Source organism: Chiloscyllium punctatum, chromosome 28 (assembly GCF_047496795.1).
Source record: "Chiloscyllium punctatum isolate Juve2018m chromosome 28, sChiPun1.3, whole genome shotgun sequence".
NCBI classification, from domain to species: domain Eukaryota; kingdom Metazoa; phylum Chordata; class Chondrichthyes; order Orectolobiformes; family Hemiscylliidae; genus Chiloscyllium; species Chiloscyllium punctatum.
This window is the reverse complement of record NC_092766.1, coordinates 9,896,198-9,917,723: the sequence shown is the minus strand read 5'-3', so window position 1 is coordinate 9,917,723 and position 21,526 is coordinate 9,896,198. Positions and strand designations below refer to the sequence as shown.

The 21,526-nt window shown below is 42.4% G+C and overlaps 1 protein-coding gene across 1 annotated transcript in view; it reads right to left on the bottom strand.

Moving 5' to 3' along the window:
- LOC140453986 (uncharacterized) overlaps positions 1 to 21,526 on the bottom strand; it is a 47,117-nt gene that overhangs the window by 21,150 nt on the left and 4,441 nt on the right. The window contains exon 3 of the mRNA XM_072548895.1: positions 7,792 to 7,849. Coding sequence (XP_072404996.1) covers positions 7,792 to 7,849 — 58 coding nt within the window. The remainder of the gene's footprint in view (positions 1 to 7,791; positions 7,850 to 21,526) is intronic.

Genomic DNA, 21,526 nt, shown 5'->3' with positions numbered 1-21,526 from the left:
GCAGGAACACTGAGGCTCTAACGTAACCCTGGAAGAGGGGCAGGCAGTCAGCCCTAACGACCCCCTCCACGGCCCGCTGCCTGGACCTGTTGATGGCCAGTTTGGCCAGGCCCAGGAGCAGACCCACGAGGAGGTCCTCTGACCTACCCTCCTCCTTCCACACAGGGTGCCCAAAGATCATATCTTTATTACATGCTTCCTGATAGCTAACCAATCCTCTTTAGTAACGAAGACTTTAAGGTAGTTAAAGAGGGGGGAAAACTAAGGAGAGGTTATTAATATTTCCATAACAAGTAATAGGACGAGAATATGGAAAGGGTCAGGTGGCACAGTGGCTCAGTGGTTAGCACAGCTGCCTCACAGGACCAGGGTCCCAGGTTCAATTCCAGCCTTGGGCAACTGTCTGTGTGGTGTTTGCACATTCGCCCAGTGTCTGTGTGGGTTTCCGGTTTCCTCCCACACTCCAAAGATGTGCAGGTCAGGTGGATTGGTCATGCTGAATTGCCCATAGTGTTAGGTGCATTAGTCAGAGGGAAATGGGTCTGGGTGGGTTACACTTTGGTGTGGACTGGTTGGACAGAAGGGCCTGTTTCCACACTGAAGGGAATTTAATCTAATCTAACCTAACTTCAGGCACACTAGTAAAGGGGGGAGTCTATGAGACCGGGGTGGTCAACTTAGGACTGAGGATGCTAAATACACAAAGTATATGAAACAAGGTAAATGAGTTCTCGGCACATATTGAAATTGGTGGGTACGACGTTGTGGGTACCACAGAGACCCGGCTGCAAAGGGTTCAGGAATAAGAACTAAAGGAGATGCCTCCTATCACAAGGAGGGGCAGAGAGGATAGAATTGCCTTGTTAGTAAGAAATTAAATCAATAGCAAGAAGTGATTTGGGACTGGAGGCATAGAGTCTGTGTGAGTGGAGTTGAGGAACTGCAAAGTAAAAAAGACGCTGTTGGGGGTTACGTACAGGGCCCCTAGCAAAAGTCAGGATGTGGTGCAGAAAATAAATCAGGAGGCAGTGCTTTTCTTACACACCTTTTCTATTACAATAATCACGGGGGACTTCAATAATCAGGTGGACCGGAAAAATCGTGTTGGTCACGGATCCCAAGAAAAGAAACTCATGGAATGTCTACAAGATGGGATTTTGGAGCTGCTTATGATAGAATCCACCACGGAACAGGCAGTTCTGGATTTATGGAATGAGGCAGATTGGACTAGGGAGCTTAAGGTGAAGGAACTCCTGGGGGCAATGACCATAACATGATAGAGTTCACCCTGCAGTTTAAAAGGGCGAAGCTGGAATCAGATGGAATGGTATTACAACTGAGTAAAGGTGACTACAGCAAACTTTGTTTTAACCAAGGCCTCACAGCACCAGGGACCTGGGTTTGATTCCAGCCTCGGGTGACTGTGTGTGTGGAGTTTGCACGTTCTCCCCGTGTCTGTGTGGGTTTCCTCTGGGTGCTCCGGTTTCCTCCCACAGTCCAAAGTTGTGCAGGTCAGGTGGATTGGCCATGCTAAATTGCCCGTAGTGCTAGTGCATTAGTCAGAGGGAAATGGGTCTGGGTGGGTTACTCTACAGAGGGTCGGTGTGGACTTGTTGGGCCGAAGAAATCTAATCTAATCATAAAGTGTCAGACGTTTACAGTATTATCATGATCTCTGTGATGTCTGAGTGATCAGTTGAAGGTGTGAGTGAGAAGGCTCACTGCTGGACATTTTTGTTTTATAAGGTATAGTTGCATTATTATTTAAGTGATTTATGCTGTAATTAAAGTATTGACAGTGTGTTGCTGGACAAGCACTGCAGGTCAGGCAGCATCTGAGGAGCAGGAGAGTCGACATTTCGGGCATAAGCCCCTCATTCCTGAAGAAGGGCTTATGCCCGAAACGTCAATTCTCCTGCTCCTCGGATGCTGCCTGACCTGCTGTGCTTTTCCAGCACCACACTCTGGACTCTGACCTCCAGCATCTGTAGTCCTCACTTTCTCCCTGTAAATAAAGTAAACCAACAGTGATATGTACAGCCCCTGCATTACATTTCTACTATTTAGTGTGTGTGTTTTAATATTGACTATGTCTTAATCAACTGGATTATTTGATCGATCAGTACACTCCTAGTCCCATAGTTGCTGGTTAATAAAGAGTTTGCTATACAAGGATACGAGGGGCAGCTGGTCAGAGTTGATTGGAAGGGGAGCCTAACATGGAAGACCATGGAGCAGCAATGGCAGAGGGTTCAGAGGGTAATTCGGGAAGCACAGCAGAAATTCATCCCAAGGAAGAAGAAACACAGTATGGAGAGGATAAGGCAACCTTGGGAAGCCAGGGACAGCATAAAAGCAAAAGAAAAAGCATATAATATATTGGGGCACCTTTAAAAAACCAGCAGAGGATAACTAAAAAAAGCAATAAGTGGGGGGAGAAGATGAATTTACGAGGGTAAGCTAGCTAATAATATAAAATAATTTTGCATGAATTTTTTAGATACATATAATGTAAGAGAGAGGCAAGAGTGAACGTTGGGACTGCTGGAAAATGAGACTGGAAAAGTAGAATGTGGAACAAGATCATTGCGAAGGAATTGACTGGATGCTTTGCATCAGTTTTCACAGTGGAAGACACCAGGGAGTACCAGCACTTCAAAAGATTTAGGAGGCAGAAGGGAGTGTAGTGGTCATCACTAAAGAGAAGGTCCTGGGGAAGCTGAAAACTCTAATGGTGGATCAGTCACCCAGACCAGATGGACCACACCTAGAGTTCTGAAGGAGATAGCTGAGGAAATTTCAGAGGCATCTTTCAGGAATCACCTGATGTTGGGGAAGGTGCAAGAGGACTGAGAAATGGCACATGCATACCCCTTGTTTAAGGAGGGAGGGGGTCAGGCAGAAAACAAGAAATTAATAACCAATAAGCCTGACTTTGGTCGTTGGTAAGATTTATTAAGGATAAGATAGCTGAGTACTTGGAAGTACAGGGTAAAATAGGGCTGAGTCAGTTTGGCTTTATTAAAGGGAGTTACCCTGACAAATCCGTTGGGATTCTCAGAGAAGGTAATGAGCAAGTTAGTCAAGGTGAGCCAGTGGATCGGTTTGCATTTCCAGAAGGCCTTTGATAAGGGGCTGAACAGGAGATTGCTAAAAACCATAAGAGAGGAGAAAGTGAGGACTGCAGATGCTGGAGATCAGAGCTTAAAAATGTGTTGCTGGAAAAGCGCAGCAGGTCAGGCAGCATCCAAGGAACAGGTGAATTGATGTTTCGGGCATAAGCCCTTCTTCAGTAATCAGTTTCTTTGATGCTGTCTGACTTGCTGCGCTTTTCCGGCAACACATTTTTAAGCAAAAACCATTAGAGGCCTGGAAAGATTCCACAGAGGCTGGTATCCCATCACCAAATCAACTTTATTTACACGTGGAAAGTCCTTGACACTGATCCAGCTCCCTCAGAACCAGGTCTGAGTGCACAGAAACTCTGATACTACTGTTCTTACCTGTCAGCCAGGGGGCCTTGAGTGAATTAGATTAAAGGACCCATACAAGGAAATCAGATTCTATGAGGTCCACCTGGCTGACATCCCTTCCCCTCTGAGACCAAGGGCAGAGACTGGTTCTAATTTTTTGTAGCTCCTCATGGGGCATTTTAGCACCGGGTCAGGTTCCTCCAACTCTGCCTCGGATACAGGTGGCACGTAACACACACTAGCTTGCCTCTTGTGCACGGAGCATCTTGGAAAAAAATTCATTCTCTTCTTCAGGTAGTAAAGGTCTTGAGGTAGCGACATCCACAGTGTCCATCCAAGAATCTTCAACACTTGACAAAGAGGGAGAACCATGGGTGCTGGAGCAGTTGAAAAGACTGTGTGGAACCAGGCACGGTTTGCTCTTGCATTGTTTGAGCTTTCAAACGTTCCAAGTGTTTGTTCAGGACTGTCACATCTACCCAAACTTTATATATCATCAGAGCTGACCTCGCATCAACCATGCCTCTTATCCATGCAGGGCGGTTCCCTGTGGTACATATACCAGATTTTATCCCCTGAAATAAACTGTGTGTCTTGCTGTTTCACCCTCCCCACAGGTCTGGGAGGATCAGATTTAGCCTTCTCCCCTCCCCTTTAGTAAATCTGCTGAAGCTGTCCCTGAACTTGCATGACAGGTGATCCTATAATCAAATAGGAACTGGGACAGTTTGGTATCTAGTCCCTTCAAACTTACCTTCAAAGTTTGGACTGCTCGTTCTGCCAGAATGTTGGATGATAAATGGTGTGGAGCTCTCCTTATGTGATGAATACCATTGAACTTTAGGAAATACTCAAATCCTCTGCTGGTAAATGATTGCACATTATCTGTGATCAACACTTTCAGGAGTCCGTGTATTGCAAAAGATGCGCTTAGTTTTTCTATTGCTTAACAAATGCACATCCAGCCGCCTTGAGTAGGGCATCCACAGTGGCTAAGAACATTGACCCCATTAAAGGGCCTGCACAATTAACATGCGGCCCAGCCATTCCCACAAATGTTGGGTAGCTACTGGTGATAAATTTTGTCCTGGTTGGTATTGTGGGCAGTGCTCCACCAACATGGTTATGTCTGCATCCAGTCATAACTTTGTGCCAACATCTTCATTTTGGAAATCCCTGGATGACCCTGGTGAAGTTCAGCTAATGTCTGGTAGCGACCTTGGCTTGGGTCAATCACTCTTCCTTCCCCTAATAATATGCCGTCCTCTACTATGATCTGGTCTCTCTGGTTCTGAAAGGGTTCAAATTCTGGCTGTTACAGCCCTTTGACCTCCCCCCATCACCACCAACTGCTTAGGTTTGGCCAGGACTCGACCTTTCAGCATCCTAAACCTGACCTTGTCAGCTGTGACTCGAGTGTGCCCTGAAAATTTCACCTCTGGACGAAAGGTTGACCCTGTAGGAGTGAGATGAAGAGGAATTTCTTCAGCCAAAGGTGGTGAATCTGTGGAACTCATTGACGCAAAAGGCTGTGGAGGCCAACTGCTCCACACACACACTTGCATCGCCTTCCCCCAACTCTGTCCGCATTTTGAAAATTCAGACCACGATCCTCCCAGCTTACAAGCAGAAGTTGAAGCATGAGAACCCAGTAAAGATAGTAGTGCAATGCTAGTCTGAGGCAACGAAAGGCTTAAAGTCAACAGACTGGTCTACATTCGAGAACTGAGCGGCCAATCTAAATGAGAATGGCACTACTGTTACTGACTTCATTAGTAAGTATGTAGAAGACCGTGTGCCAAAGAAGTTAATCCGAATGTTCCCCATTCGGAAACCGTGGGTGAACCGAGAGATCCACCCCTTACTGAAGTCCAGGTCTGAGGCGTACAAGTTGGGCAACCCTGAATACAGGAAATCCAGACACGACCTTTGTAAGGCCAATATTGACACCTACAGGCAAAACCAAACTAAGCTTGAAATTCTGAATAACCACATGTAAGCTTCACTCCTGATTAAGGGCTTTTGCCCGAAACGTCGACTTTCCTGCTGCTCGGATGCTGCCTGACCTGCTGTGCTTTTCCAGCCCCACTCTAATCTGGACTCTAATCTCCAGCGTCTGCAGTCCTCACCTTTGCCTAGTTGATTGTAACCACATGTAAACCCGTCATTTGTGGAAAGGTTTACCCAACATATCGGGTTACAAAGTGAATTCGAACAGAATCGTGGGTGACAATACATTCCTGCTTGAGGAGCTCAATGCATTCTACGGTCACTTTGAACAGAAGGTCAGTGAAATGATGTCACCTATCCCAACAGCCTTGGATGCAGCCATACCCATGGTCACCATCCCAGACATTAACTCGGTCTTCTTGAGAGTGAACCCACGGAAAGTGACTTGCTCAGATGAAGTCCAGCCGTGCACTCAGTTCCTGTGCTTGCAGCTGGTGGGAGTATTCACAGACACCTTTAACATGTTTTTACTCGGAAATCAAACCCCCACCTGCTTCAAGAAGACCACTATCATTCCAGTTGGATGTTTCAAATACTAATGTTGATATCTCGCTCTCTACACCTTCTCTGCAGCTGTGACACTGTATCCTGCTACCCTGATGCACTTTGTATGGCGTAATCTACCCGTTTAGCACATAAAACAACACCTTTCACTGTATCTCAGTACACATGACAATAAATCAAACCATGCTAATATTACACCTTACACCATGAGTTTGTAATTTGTGTCGTATCCTTTGGTGTGGCACCTTATCAAATGCATTTTGGAAATCCAAGTACATCACATCTACAGGTTCCCATCTGCCCATGTTACTTGTTACCTCCTCAGAAAACTCTAATAAATTAGTGAAACATTATTTTCTTTCTCTGAAACCATGCTAACTTCACCCAACTGCATTAAGATTTTCTAAGTGCCCTGCTACTATATCTGTAATAACAGATTCTAGCATTTTGGCTGTTTGGCTAATTGGCCTGCAGCTTCCTTCTTTCTGTCTCCCTCCTTTTGAAAATACAGATACATTCATTCTTTTCCAATGTTGGAAATGTTGTAACTTCAGAAATAAATGAAATGACTATTACAGCTCCTTTTTGGCCCCCAGGGTGAAGTCCATCGTGTCTTAGGGACTCTTCAGTGTTTCGTTCTAATAAGATTCTCAGTGCCCTTTCTCTGGTACATACAAATATGAAGTAGGAGGGGCAACACACTATTTGGCCTTTGTTTCAATTGCTTTTAGTTCCTCCCTCTAACCTCCTAACTTAGTGTGTCTGGGATATTATTTGTACCTTCTACAGTGAAAACAAACAAAGTATCTGTGCAGTGTATCCATCATATCCTTATTTCCCACTCTTAATTCCCCTTACACTTTGGAAGGATCAACACTCACTTCCAATACTATTTTCTCCTTTAAAAATCTGTAGAAACCCTTCCTTTAGCAAGCTATCCTTTATATCTCAATTTCTCATTTTTTCAGCCATTCTTTGCTGCTTTCTATAGTCTGTCCAGTTTTCTGACCTACCACTAACGTTTGCAGAATTGTGTGCACCTTCTCTCCATTTAACACAGTCTTTAACTTCTTTGGTTAGTCACGAATGATATATCCTTCTTCTTAAGACTTTATTTTTCACTGGAATATAATGAATGTTATGAAATATCTCTTTAAATATCTGCCACTATTTCCCTTTACTTAATTTCCCAGTTCACTGTTGCTAGCTCGGTCTTCATACCCTTGTAATTGCCTTTAAGTTAAGAACACAAGTCATTGATACGCCTTTCGCTCCCTCAAACCAAATGTGAAATTAAATCACATTAAAAGCACTGCTACCTCGGGGCTCCTTTACCATGTGGTCCATTAATTAATCTTGTCTCAGTGAACATTCCCAGGCCCAGAATAGCGCGCTCAGCTAAAATGTACTGCTCTAGGAAGTCAGCAAAAATAATGCGATAATCTAATCTTTCACTAATCTGGTTCAATCAACCCTTATGTAGTTTCAAACCATCCATGATTATTGCTACCAATCTTACAAACCCCATTTATTTCTACCTGTGTGCTCCATCATAGTGCAATTACTGTTTGGGAATTTATCAACTACCCATGCAAGTTACTTCTGACCTCTACCCAAAACTTGACTTTACATCTTAATCTTTAGAACTAGATTATCTCTTAACTATTTTACCAATGTCATCCTCACTTAACAGAACTCACTACACCTTTTTTTAGTCTTTAGTCCTTCCAAAGTTTGATGTACATTGAATATTCAGGTCACACCTTTGTCATCTGCATTTATCATTGCTGCCAATTTTTCTTACCTCTCTCCTTCAGTATGGGCTGATGTGTCAGAATCCATTCAGTAGGTACATAAGGCAACTGTGAGGAGAAAAGTTCACAAAAAGGTTAAACCTACACCAAAAACATTTTATTACACTGCATATGTCATGTGCATCAAAGCATAATTCATATTTAGCACCAGAAGGAAGATATTTTATGATGTCTCCAAAGTAATGCAACACTCCCAGCTTATTTCTCCAAATATACTTTGCAAAGGTAGGCAACTGGCAACCTGTTCTTCAATCACTTCTAGTGTCCTCTTCCCAAAAATGGCCTGTTCCAGGTTTGTACGAAATCAGGGCCAGGAAGTTCTCTCTTCTACAGTTTCTCCTTGCTGCCAGGCAATGTTACCCAATCCAAAAATGCATAACTGAGGTATTCCACCTTGAAGATTTCATACAGGTAAAGGCAATGGAAGTCTAGCCCACGAATCATTATATATGTATTACTGAAGTTCATTTTTGACCATAAAATGCAAGAGCAAAAGTATAGCATTTTATTCTGCCATTCAATGAGATCATGGCTGATCTGGTAATCCTCAATTCAACTTTCCTACCTTTTCCCCATACCCCTCAATCCCCTTAACGATTAAAAATCTTTAAATCTAAGTCTTGAATATTGTTAATGACCCATCCTTAACAGCCTTGTGTGGTAAAGAATTCCACAGAATTACTCCCAATGGACAGAAGAAATTTCTCCTTATTTCTGCCTGAAGTGGGTTAGTCCTTATTCTGAATATTAAATATTTTCAAATAATTTGACAGGTAGACTTTTTATTGCAGTCTTATTACTGTCCTGTTTTGACACCGCCACCTTGATAACTTGTTATGATCTCTCTACCTTAATCAGTTTTACAGTTTTGGATTACTTGTTACTTTGGTTAGACCCTCAGCGTGTAACTCTTATACCCATCATGTTTTTCCAGCCATTTGGTTTGTCTCCAGCACCACCATTTTAAATTTGCTTTTCTCATTATCTGTTTGCCTCAATCAGATTATAGGTCATCCCCTCACTTGCTATTCAGCTGTTGATATTCTACTCACACCAACTGACACTTTTGATCATCTGCAGAGACTTATTATTCAGCTTGTTGACACCCCACTGACACCATTTGTATGATCATTTGATTTGTCTACCTATAAATTCTGTGCCCTTGTGCTTCTCTTCACTTTACCTGACGAAGGAGCAGCGCGCCAAAAGCTTATGATTTCACATAAACCTGTTGGAGTGTCACCTGATGTCATGTGACTTCTGACCAATTAAAGCTGATTAAGGGTTTCTAAACAATCCTGATGAATGGCTTACGCCCGAAACGTTGAGATTCCTGGTGAATGGCTTACGCCCGAAACGTCGATTCTCCTGCTCCTTGGATGCTGCCTGACCTGTTGTGCTTTTCCAGCAACACATTTTTCAGCTCTGATCTCCAGCATCTGCAGTCCTCACTTTCTCCCAATCCTGAAAGCCACTCAATCCTCCCTCTGTACAGCAGAAAGCCAGTCTGATGATCCTCAAACTTCAACGTCCAGAGCTGCAGATCCACAGCCTTACACCTCCAGGTAAGCATCGTTTTACATGAGGCAATAAACATTAAAATATATTTTTTACACATGGCTTTGTGTCTATTTTAATGTTTTATATTTACCTTATGTGTATTTTCTGTACTTGTTTCTAACATAGAAATGTAACCAGAATATACACAGATACATGGGTTTCGATGGGAATATGTGTTCCAAATAACTGTTTTACTTAATGCAGTGATTTTTAAGAATGTAACTAGAGTCATAAAGATGTACAGCAGACTCTTTGGTCCAAATTGACCATGCCGGCCAGATATCCCAACTTAATCTAGTTTCATTTGCCCGCACTTGGCCCATATCCCTCCAAACCCTTCCAATTCATATACCCAAATGCTTTTTAAATGCTGTAATTGTACCAGCCTCCACCACATCCTCTGGCAGCTCATTCCATACACGCACCACCCTCTGTGTGAAAAAGTTGCCCTTTAGGTCCCTTTTATATCTTTCCCCTCACCCTAAACCTATGCCCTCTAGTTCTGGACTCCCCTCCCCAAGGAAAAGACACTGTCTATTTATCCTAAACATGTCCCTCATGATTTTATAAACCTCTATGAGGTCGCCCCTCAGCCTTCGACGCTCCAGGGAAAACAGCCCCAGCCTGTTCAGCCTCTCCCTGTAGCTCAAATCCTCCAACCCTGGCAACATCCTTGTAAATCTTTTCTGAACCCTTTCAAGTCTCACAACATCCTTCAAATAGTAAAGAGACCAGAATTGCACCAGAACCACCACATTAATTAAAGACCTCCTTTCTTTAGCATCATTATATTTTTGATTGTGTATCCAAAATGATACCTTTTCCAGCAATATGAATAATATTTATGATTGAATGATCAAATCCGTAGTTACAGTCTAGCATTTTTAGTTTAAAATTTCTCTACAGAGGCCAAGGTAATATGGTTAGTGCTATGAAGTTAACTAACACTGCTACTGGATGAGTCAGATCCCAGAATGAAATGTGGCTCAATAGATTTATTTAACAATGGTGAACAGATGAGATGCGGTGTGTGTCTCGGTGGTTAGCAGTGCCTCACAGCACCAATGATCTGGGTTCAATACCAGCTTTGGGTGACTGTCAATGTGGAGTTTGCATGTTCTCCCCGTGTTTGCATGGGTTTCCTCTGGGTATTCCAGTTACCTCCCATAGTCCAAAGATGTGCAGGTTAAGTGCATTGGCCATGCTAAATTGTTCCATTATGTCCAGAGATGTGAAGGCGAGGATTTGTCATACTTCATGTGGGGTTATGGAGATAGGAAGTGGGGTTGCTGCAGATAAGATGGGCTGAATGGGTTCTATCTACGCTGTAGGGATTCTATAATTCTGAGACTGCAGATTTTCTTTAGGTAATAAACTTCTGTTTTCTTGTTAAAATTAAAAACACTAAATATAGAACAACATTGAAAGATCTTTAAGTATAAACTATTCTCTAATACTATCACTTGTTTTGATTTAAATGCTTCTCCACAGTTCTGTCCTGTGAACTTTGAAATTTTCTTTCATGAATATTCATGAAACAGAAAGCGTTCATTTTATCAATGTGTGAAAATTTAACTTGTGAAACTTCCAAAGCAGAAGAGTTTGTCTGGAGTTTTACAGATTATTAAAACTTTTACACCAAACTGTGTTTTCCCTGCTCTGTTCTGTGCTCGTTTCTAGGGGAAAAACTATATTGTGTCCCTAGTGATATCTCCTCCAAAACTATTGTAGCAGCTTTCAATCTCTGGGATTTCTAATCTAAAATCAATCTTTGATTATTCTAACACAATGCTTTCAATGTTTACATTTCCTCTCAAAAGTCCCATAGTAAATGATGAGGGGCATGGATAGGATAAATAAGCAAAGTCTTTTCCCTGGGCTCGGGGAGTCCAGAACTAGAGGCTGTAGGTTTAGGATGAGAGGGGAAAGTTATAAAAGAGAGAGCTCCGGGGCAACTTTTTCACACTGAGGGTGGTACATGTATGGAATGAGCTGCCAGGGTCTGGTACAATTACAACATTTAAGAGGCATTTGGATGGGTATATGAATAGGAAGGGTTTGGAGGGATATGGGCCGGGTGCTGGTAGGTGGGACTAGATTGGTTGGGATATCTGGTCAGCATGGACGGGTTGGACCGAAGGGTCTGTTTCCATGCTGTACATCTCTATGACTCTATGAACATTCCAGGGGAGTTGCAGTCTGCTCTCTGACACACATTGGATTAGATCACTGTTTCTCAAGGGAATCTCAGACATTTTTTTAAAAACACTTAGCAAAAATAACAAACACCAATATGCTAATTTGAAATTAAACTGTAAAAATTATTTCTATATACATAAATCATACATTTTTCATCACATATATGCATATTAGCATTTCTTTGTGGTCCCGATGAATATAAACTTCAAAATGTTTGATGGCCAGTAATAATCCCAGTTCTCTTTTCTACTGTCAAATGTTAGAAAAATCACCTGCATCAATCACTATTTTAAAGGGTTTGGTGAAGTTAGGGGTGTCCTATACCAATTCATTTGTTCAGATTGCATTTAGCTTTTCAAACGCTATTTAGCACTCTTGTCACTATATTATCCTTGTTTGTTTTCTTAGCAAATGTGACTAGTTTAGTTTGGGAAATCTGGTTGGAATGGACAAGATGGACCGAAGTGTCTGTATCCGCGCTATATCCTGTATACAACCTGAACATGACATCCCAAATCAGAATTAAGATAAGCGTGCTAAACATCTTAACCACCTTGTCTATCTGTAATGCAACTTTTAAAGAACCATGTACCACAACCCCTAGGTCTCTCTGTTCGACACCACCACCCAGAGCCCTACTGTTAACAGTATAAATCCTGCCCTTGTTTGTTTTACCAAAATGCAATACATTGTATTTGTCCAAATTAAACTCCATCTGCCACTCCTCAGCCCATTGATTGAGATCCCCTCGTTACCTTAGATAACCACCTTCATTGTTCACTATGCCATCATCCGCAACCTTCCTAACCATGCCTCTAAATTCTCATTCAAAACGTTTATATAAATGACAAAGTAAACCCTGTGGAACATTGCTGCTCACAGGCCTGCAGTCCCTCCCCCACCACCCTCTGACTCCTACTATCAAGTCAATTTTGTATCCAACTGGCAAGCTCTATCTGAATTCCATGTGATCTAACTTTACTAATCAGTCTACCATGCAGAACCTCGTCAAAGGCTTTACTAAAGCCCTTCGGCACCCTACCCATGGCTGTGGATGATACAAACATCTCTGCTAGGGGGCCTGAAATTTCTTCCCTAATGTCCAACAATGTCCTGAGATACACTTGATCAGGAGATCCACCTTTGTGCTTTTATGTCCTGGTTTCTGTATGTCAAGTCTGGCTTATATGCAACTTCCTATGACACCAGTAAGCACTTGTACACTCAGTTGAACAATTACGAATGATAAGAACCTAAGAAATAGGTGGAGGATTAGGCCATTCTGCTCCTGTCATTCAAGAAGATCTTGACTGCTCTGCCCAAGGCTTCATCTCAACCTCAACTCCCCTTTAAATACTTCCAGTGATCTATCCTTGACAACTCTTTGGGCTAGAGAATTCCAAACATTCAGTATTCTCTCACTGAAGAAATTCCTTTACATCTATCTCCTTATTCTGTAATTATGTCCTTTAGTTTGAGATTGTCCCAACAACGGAGTTATCTTCTCAATGTCTACCCTGTCAAAGCCCCTTCAAAATTTTGCATGTTTCATTAAGATGACCCCTCATTCATCTAAACTATAATGAATGCAGGCTTAACCTGTTTAATCATTCTTGATAAGCCACTCCCTTCAACCCAGGAATTAGCCAATTAGCAATTTTAAATTGCTGCCAATTCCTGTATATAAGTTAAATATGGGGACCAAAACTATACATAATACACCAGGTGCGGCCCCAGCAACACCCCATCAAAACTTGCCTGTTTCTAATTCCAACCCTCCAGTTATAAAAGTCAAAATTCTCTTTGCCTTCCTATTAATTGTTGCACTTGCGTGCTAATATTTTGATTTCTGCACTTCTTGTGGTTTTTCTCTATTTAAACAATAGTTTACCTTTTGATTCTTCCTACCAAACTTCATGACCTCATATTTTCCGATATTAAACCTCAGCTGGCAGGTTATTACCTACTCACTGGACCTATCTACATCTCCTAGCTGATTCTTTATGTCCTCATCAAAGTGTCTCTCCCCACCTACTTCTTAGTTAGCAAATTTGGATGTGTTAAACTTTGTCCCTCCTCCAGGTTATGAATATGGATCGTAAATCACTGAGGCCCCATTATGGCAACCCATTTGCTACATCTTTCCAGTATGAAAGAGACCCATTCATCCCAACTTTGACTTCTGTGTGTTAACCAATCTATCTGCATATTACATCTGATATTCATAAGCTACAAGCTTGTGCAACAACATTTTACAATAAGAGGTACAGATTTAAAAGAGATGAGGAGAAATTATCTCAAAGGTTCGTGTGGCTGTGGAATTCAATACCCCCAGAGAGCAGTGGATGGTGCAACATTGAATAAATTTGAGGAGGAGCTAGACAGATTCTTAATTAGTAATGAGTACAGGGGGCTATGGATAGATACTTTTCCAAAATGGCTGCAAAGTAGCAAGGTTGAGCGCGGGGGCTCATCCTCTCGAGTCTGCTTTCTTTCTTTTCACTTCTGCTCTCGTTCCATTTTCTTTCTTCTTTTTCTTTTCTTTAAAGCCTGGAGAGCAGTGGGTGAAAGGGTAGGCGTCCAGTGGCAGTGGCAGCAATACCAGGACGAGTTGGATACAGCTCCACCCCCACCCTAGGGTTCCCCGGCGAGTGAGGAGTAGGTCCTGGGCTGACTTGCCGGGCTGGGACTCGTGGGCTGAGCCAAGGCTGCAGGTCCGCAGCTAGGCCTGAAAGAGTGGAAACATTGGCAATAGGGATGGATGGTGGACTAATGGCAGCGTCTGGAGGAGTGTCAGATGGGGAGCAAGAGGTGGGGAACCCAAGCATCCCCAGGCCCCTGGCTCCACATCAGACGCAGAGGTCGTGGGAGTGGTTGCAGCGGAGGCCTGTAATGGAGACCCTAGGTCTGGCTTCAGAGACCTGGGAGTCTGTTTCAGAGAACCTGGTCAATATTAAGCAGCAAGGAGGAACAAATATGTTGCATTGTGTTCAGTATTTCAAGATGGTGCTGAATCGTGGTGATACTATGTGTAGATCATGCCAAAAAAAAACTTTTCACTGTCATAGTTGTGGGTATGTTCACCGAGCTGGGAAGTTGATTTGCAGATATTTTGTCCCCTGTCTAGGTGACATCTTCAGGGCTTTGGAGTCTCCTGTGAGGTGCTGCTGTACTGTGTCTTCTGGAATTTATTTGGTTCCGTTCCTGCTGCTTCTGATAGTTTGTTGTACTGGCTGGTAAATTGAGACTCGAAGCATGGCACTCATCCACGGATTCCATCAACAAACACATTGACCTCGATCCAATACACCAGCTACGACAACGAACTACCAGAACCAGCAACCAGAAGTTGCAGGAACAGAACCAAATAAATCCCAAAAGAGACAGTACAACAGCACGTCACAGGAGACTCCAAAGTACTAAAGATGTCACCGAGACAGGGGACAAAATGTCTGCAAATTAACTTCCCAACTCGGTGAACATACCCACAACTATGGCAATCAACACCCAAGCTACAAATCTTTACGTAAACCATGAACTTGTCACTGTATTATGTACATGTGACAATAAATCTGAATCTAATCTAATAATGAACAGGAAAGTGAAGTTGAGGCTGAGATGAGATCAGCCATGATCATATCAAATGTCGAAGCAGATTTGAAGGGCTGAATGACCTCCATCTGCTGCTAGTTCTTATGTGGCACCTTATTGAATACCTTCTGGAAATCCAAATACACTGTTTCTACTGCTTCCCCTTTATCAACTCTGCTTGTTATAGCTTCAAAAGATACCTTGCAATTTTGACATACACTATTTCCCTTCCATAAAACGATGTAGAATTTGTTTAATTACATTAAGCTGTTCTAAATGTACTACTGTTTATTCTTTAATAAAGGACTCCCGCATTTTCCAGCAACTATGGTAGTCTAACTGACTTACATGTTCTTCCTTTCTGTTTCACTCCCTCTTGAAGATGGTGTTTTACTAGCAGAATCCATGACTACGTTCCCAGGGTCCATTGGGTACTGGAACATTTTGACCAATACGTCAGTCAGCTACTTCCTTTAAATCTCCTGGATGCAGGCCGTCATCTCTTGATGACCTGTCTGCCTTTAGTCTCATTTGGTCGGTCAAATACTTGGTCCCTCACAAGACCGTTAAAAGAACTTAACTCCCATTTGTACTTTAATCATGTCCTCTTTGGGATATTTATGGTCTCTTCCACTGTGAAGATCTATGCAAAATATTGGAATGATTTATCTGCCATTTCCCTGTTGCCAGTTATTAAATCCCCACACTTAATTTAGCTACACCTTTTTGTATACCAGTGGACAATCTTGCCTTTTGTTTATATGTTTCTTGCAAGTGTTCTTTTGTAATTAGTTTTCTCCTTCTTCATTAACTTTTTAATCATCTGTTGCTGGTTCTGAAAGAACTCCCAATACTCTGGCCTACCAGTAGTTTTTGCCACTATATATGCCTTAGTTTCTGATTGGATTCACAGCTTGACTGCTTTTTTTAAACTATAGGTGGTTCATTCATCTCAGAGTCCTTCTTTTTCACTGGAATAAATTTTTGCTAAGCATTATGAAGTATCTACAGTATTTGTCATGTCGGAGATGATGGTCTGGTGGTAATGTCACTGGACAAGTATCCAGAAACCATGGCTATTGCACGAGGAACATGTTCGGGTGAACATGGTTTTAAATTCCAGCCAGCTGGTGGAACTGAAATACAGTTAATAAATCTAGAACACAAGGATAATATCAATAATGGTGACCACGACAACTATCGATTGCTGCAAAAACCCACCTAATTCACTCATATCCGATCGGCAAGGAAGTTTGCTGTTATTGCCTACAAGTGACTCCAGGCTCTCAGAAATGGCTGAGCAAACCACTCAACTCAAGGATAATTCGAGGTGGCAACAATTGCTGATTTTGCCAGTAACATCCAGATCGTCTAAAAATCATAGTGGAAGCTCCCACTAGATGGAGCTTCAACCCAAACCACAACTTCAGAGGTCCAGTTTAATATCACACAACAGTCCAAGAGGTTTATTTGGAAGTACAAGCTTTCAGAGCATTTCTCCTTCATCAGGTAGTTACTGGCCACTAGATTATTCTGCTTCCACCCAAGTGTGTTGTGACCTTCTTGGGGAGCTTGGTTAGATTCCTCAGTGTCCTCTTGCACTTGTTTGACACTTTCCCAAGTTCTCTCTGATCTTTTATTCTTTCTGTGTGTTGTGTTTGGTGACTTGGTGTATCTAGCTCATAATTAATCATGGACTCTAAATGTGCAAATGATTTTGAATTTATTACATTTTTGTGTGAACAAATGCAGCCTCTAAGAATCATTCAACACTGAAGAGGCCAGTTAGTCCACTGAGTGTATTCTGCCAAAAATATCCCAGTACTTACACGAGTCCTACTTCCCCATATTAGGACTGTAGCCTTAAAGACTGATATTTTAAATACTCATTGTGCGGTTTTCCACCTTAGCTGACCTCCCAGGCAATGCATTCCAGCTTTAGGGTTACCTAGAGTGACCAGTAGCTCAGTGGTTAGCACTGCTGCCTCACAGCACCAGGGTCCCAGGTTTGATTCCGGCCTCGGGCAACTGACTGTGTGGAGTTTGCACGTTCTCCCCGTGTCTGCGTAGGTTTCCTCCGGGTGCTCCGGTTTCCTCCCACAGTCACAAAGATGCGTAAGTCAGGTGGATTGGCCATGCTAAATTGCCCGTAGTGTTAGGGGTAAATGGGTCCAAGTGGGTTACTGTTCAGAGGACCGGTTGGGCCGAAGGGCCTGTTTCCATAGTGTAGGGAATCTAATCTAATCTATCCCTGACTCCCTAGCCATCACCCTCTGGGTAAAAAAAAAATTTCCTCAGATCCCCTCTAAACCCCCTGCCATTCACTTTAAAATTATGCCCCTTGTTATTGACCCCTCACCTAAGGGGAACAGCTATCCATTCTGTCCATGCCCCTTATTATCTTATACACCTCAATAAGGTCCCCCTTGAGTCTTTTGTTCCAAAGAAAACAGCCTGAGCTTATCCAGCCTCTCTTCACTGCTGAAATGGTCTGTCCCAGGCAACATCCTACTCAATCTCCTTTGTACCCTCTCCAGTATAACCACATCCTTCCTACAGTGTGATGACCAGAACTGCACACAGTACTTCAGCTGTGGCCTAACCAAAGTTCTGTACAGCTCCAACAATAACTTTCCTGCTCAAATAATCTGTGCCATAACTGATAAAGGGAAGTAAGCAAAAGAGAGGACTGCAGATGCTGGAAACCAGAGTTCAGATCAGAGTGGTGCTAGAAAAGCACAGCAGGTCAGGCAGCATCCGAGGAGCAGATCTTTATCTCTATTCCTGATGAAGAGTTTTTGCCCAAAACGTCAATCTTCCTGCTCCTTGGATGCTGCGTGACCTGCTGTGCTTTTCCAGCACCACTCTGATCTAAAATCTGATAAAGGTAAGTGTCCCATTTGCCACCTTATCTACTCTAGTAAGATGTCCTGCTGCCTTCAGGGTTCTTTGGACAACAGCCTCAAGAATTCAGAGCATCCTAACTATGTTGAATATTTTGCCATGTCATTTCAATTTATTGATATTCTGACAGTAATTTGGTTTGCACTCAATTTTCTTTCTACTTTATTACCAGTTCTTTGGGATGTCGAAGGCTAGGAAGAGTGCAAATCCATTTTCCTCCTTCTTCCCAACATAATTTAAATAGCTACATGCCACAAGTTTCAATTTTTACAAACATAATTTGATGTAAAGATGCGTGGGTTTCCTCCGGGTGCTCTGATTTTCCTCTCAGTCCAAAGATGTGCAGGTTAGGTGAATTGTCCATGCTAAATGGCTAAATGGCCCATAGTTATAGGTGTATTAGTCAGAGGGAAATGAATCTGGGTGCGTTACTCTTCGGAGGGTCGGTGTGGACTTGTTGAGCCGAAGGGCCTATTTCCACACTGAAGGGAATCTAATCTAATGTAAAGAATATAGGGAACTCAGGACTGGGAGAGTGGTTTTGAACAAATTCTACCCTATTAATATTTTATATGACTAATTAAAACTTAATTCCTTGTATTTGATCCATCGGAAATAATTCCTCCAAACTCTGGAATGGTGCCTACATCACATCTCGTCTCTCCCCCTGTGCTGATAGACCTTAGTCAGTATATTTGTCAACTCAACTTTGGACTTTTTCACTTTGTCTGAAAACATTTAAAATCTGCCTCAGACACATTAAAATTGCATCCTGTCCCTTGCAAACAACTGGTCACCATCCTCTCCTTCACACTCCTGGTCCCTACCTTACCCTCACACAGTTGTGCTCCTCATCCTCCCTTACATACATCCTGCTCCCCACGGGGAATTTGGATCCCCACCGACAGGTACAATCTTCATTTTCTTCATCAATTTGCTCTGTGGCATCTCACCTTCAGGGTCATTGAGATGTACAGCATGGAAACAGACCCTTCGGTCCAACTTGCCCATGCCGACCAGATATCCCAACCCAACCTAGTCCCATTTGCCAGCTTCTTATTGCGTGTTGCTGCCTCAATATCCACTTCTGATACTAATGAACTTCTCTAGGTCAATATCAGTTAGAAACAGAGACACAAAGACAGTATGTAAGAGAATTTTATCGAGGTACAAAGAATGAGAGATAATCATGGTCAAAATGTAATATCGAGTGAGATACTAAGAGTCGCAAATTGGCTGAACTAGAAATATACAGAAACCCGGAGCTATTTGACAGAGCATGTGCAAAATAAAGACTTTCTACAACAAAGTTGTCACCCAAATTGATAAAATTATTAAGAAGGCATGTGGTGTGTTGGCTTTCATTAGCAAGGAATTGAACTTAAGAGCCACGAGGTTATGCTTCAGCTCTATAGAGCCCTGGTTAGACCACACTTGGAATATTGTATTCAGTTCTGGTCGCCTCATTATAGGAAGGATGTGGAAACTTTAGAGGGGGTGCAGAGGAGGTTTACCAGGATGCTGCCTGGACTAGAGGACATGTCTTATGAAGAAAGGTTGAGGGAGCTAAGGCTTTTCTCATTGGAGCGAAGAAGGTTGAGGGGTGACTTGATAGAGGTGTACAAGATGATGAGAGGCATAGATAGAGTGAATAGCCAGAGACTTTTTCCCAGGGCAGAAATAGCTATCACAAAGGAGAATTATTTTATGGTGATTGGAGGATGTTTTAAGGGGGATGTCAGAGGTAGGTTCTTTACATAGAGTGGTGGGTGCATGGAATGTACTGCCACAGTGGTAGTAGAATCAAATACATTAAGAACATTAAGTGACTCTTGGATAGGCACATGGAAGTTAGTACAATGAAGGGTATGTAGGTTAGTTTGATCTTAGAGTAGGATAAAAGGTTAGCACAACATCAAAGGCCGAAGGGCCTGTACTGTTTTATGTAACTCCTTTAAATGTACCTTTGGAATAGGTGGAAGCCATTTGCCTTAAAGGTCTTTTCTACTATTCAATCAGAACATGGCTAATTTGCACCTCAATTCCATCTTCCCACACTTGCGTCATGTCTTTTGCTATCTTTGTCCCCCCCAACAAAAATCTGTTAACCCCAGTCCTGAAACTACTCGCTAGTTCCTAGCATTGTCAATCTTTTAAGGCACAGAGTTTCCTATTTACACAACTCTTTACGTGAAGTAGCATTTTTCCTGATTTCCCTCCTAAATGGCTGAGCCTTGTTCTGAATTACTACCAGAGGAAATAGTTTATCTGTTTATTATCAGTTTGTTATAACCTTTTGTTAAACGTTGAACAGGGCCATTGTTCCTTTTGTGTCCAGAGGTAAGGAAGGTGAGTGAATGCCCCAGACATCAAGGCTGAGTATGGCTTAAGTGTAGTCTTTGGAAACCGGAATGAATAGGAGTCAGGCAGAATCCCCACTGGTTACAGTCAAAGGAAGATGGTTGTGGTTGGTGAGGCCAACCATCTCAGCTCCAGGACATCTCTGCAGGAGTTCTTCAGGGTAGTGTCCTATGCCCAACAATCAACTGCTTCATCAAATGGCCTTTTCTCCACTTCAAGTTAAAGAGTGGGCATGTTAACTGATGATTGCACAATACTCAGCACCGTTGTGATTCCTCAGCTACTGAACCAGACCATGCAGCAAGATCTGGATAATATCCAATTTAGGGCTGCCAAGTGGCAAGTAACATTTGTACCACACATTTGTGCCATGCAACGACCATCTCTAACAAGACAGAATCTGACCATCACCCTTTGACATATTCAATGATGTTACCATCAAACAATCACTAGCTATAAACATCCCATTGACCAAAAGCTGAACTAGATTAGCCAAATAAAAATAGTGATTACAAGAGCAGGACAGAGTGGTGGTGTAGTGGAAATGTCATTGGACTAGCTTCCTGAACTCCAAGTTAATGTTCTGAAGATATGGGTTTGCATATGCTGTTACTGGAGGAGTTGTACAGCACAGAAATAGACCCTTTGGCCCAACTCATCAATGCTGACTCAGTTTTCTAAACCGAACTAGTCCTATTGCCTGTATTCAGCCCATACCCTTTTATCTTTCCTATCCGTATAGTAAAATTTGAATCCAATAAGAATCTGGATTAAAAAGCTAGCATAATGGTGACCATGTAACTATCGTTAATTGTCAAGAAGGGTTCACCAATGTCCTTTAGGAAGGAAAGATACCTTACCGGGTCTGACTTACATGTAACTCCAGACCCGGATCAATATGCTAATATCCCCTTGCAGCAATTATGGATAGCTAACAAATAGTATGATTTTTTTTTAAACTTGAAAAAAATCCTGCAGTGAGTAACTACCTCCTGACTCCACAAAAATTGTCCACCATCTATAGGGCACCAATCAGGAGTGTGATGAAATACTCCACCTGGATAATGCAGCTCCAAAACATTTAGGAAGTTTCACACCATCCAAAACAAA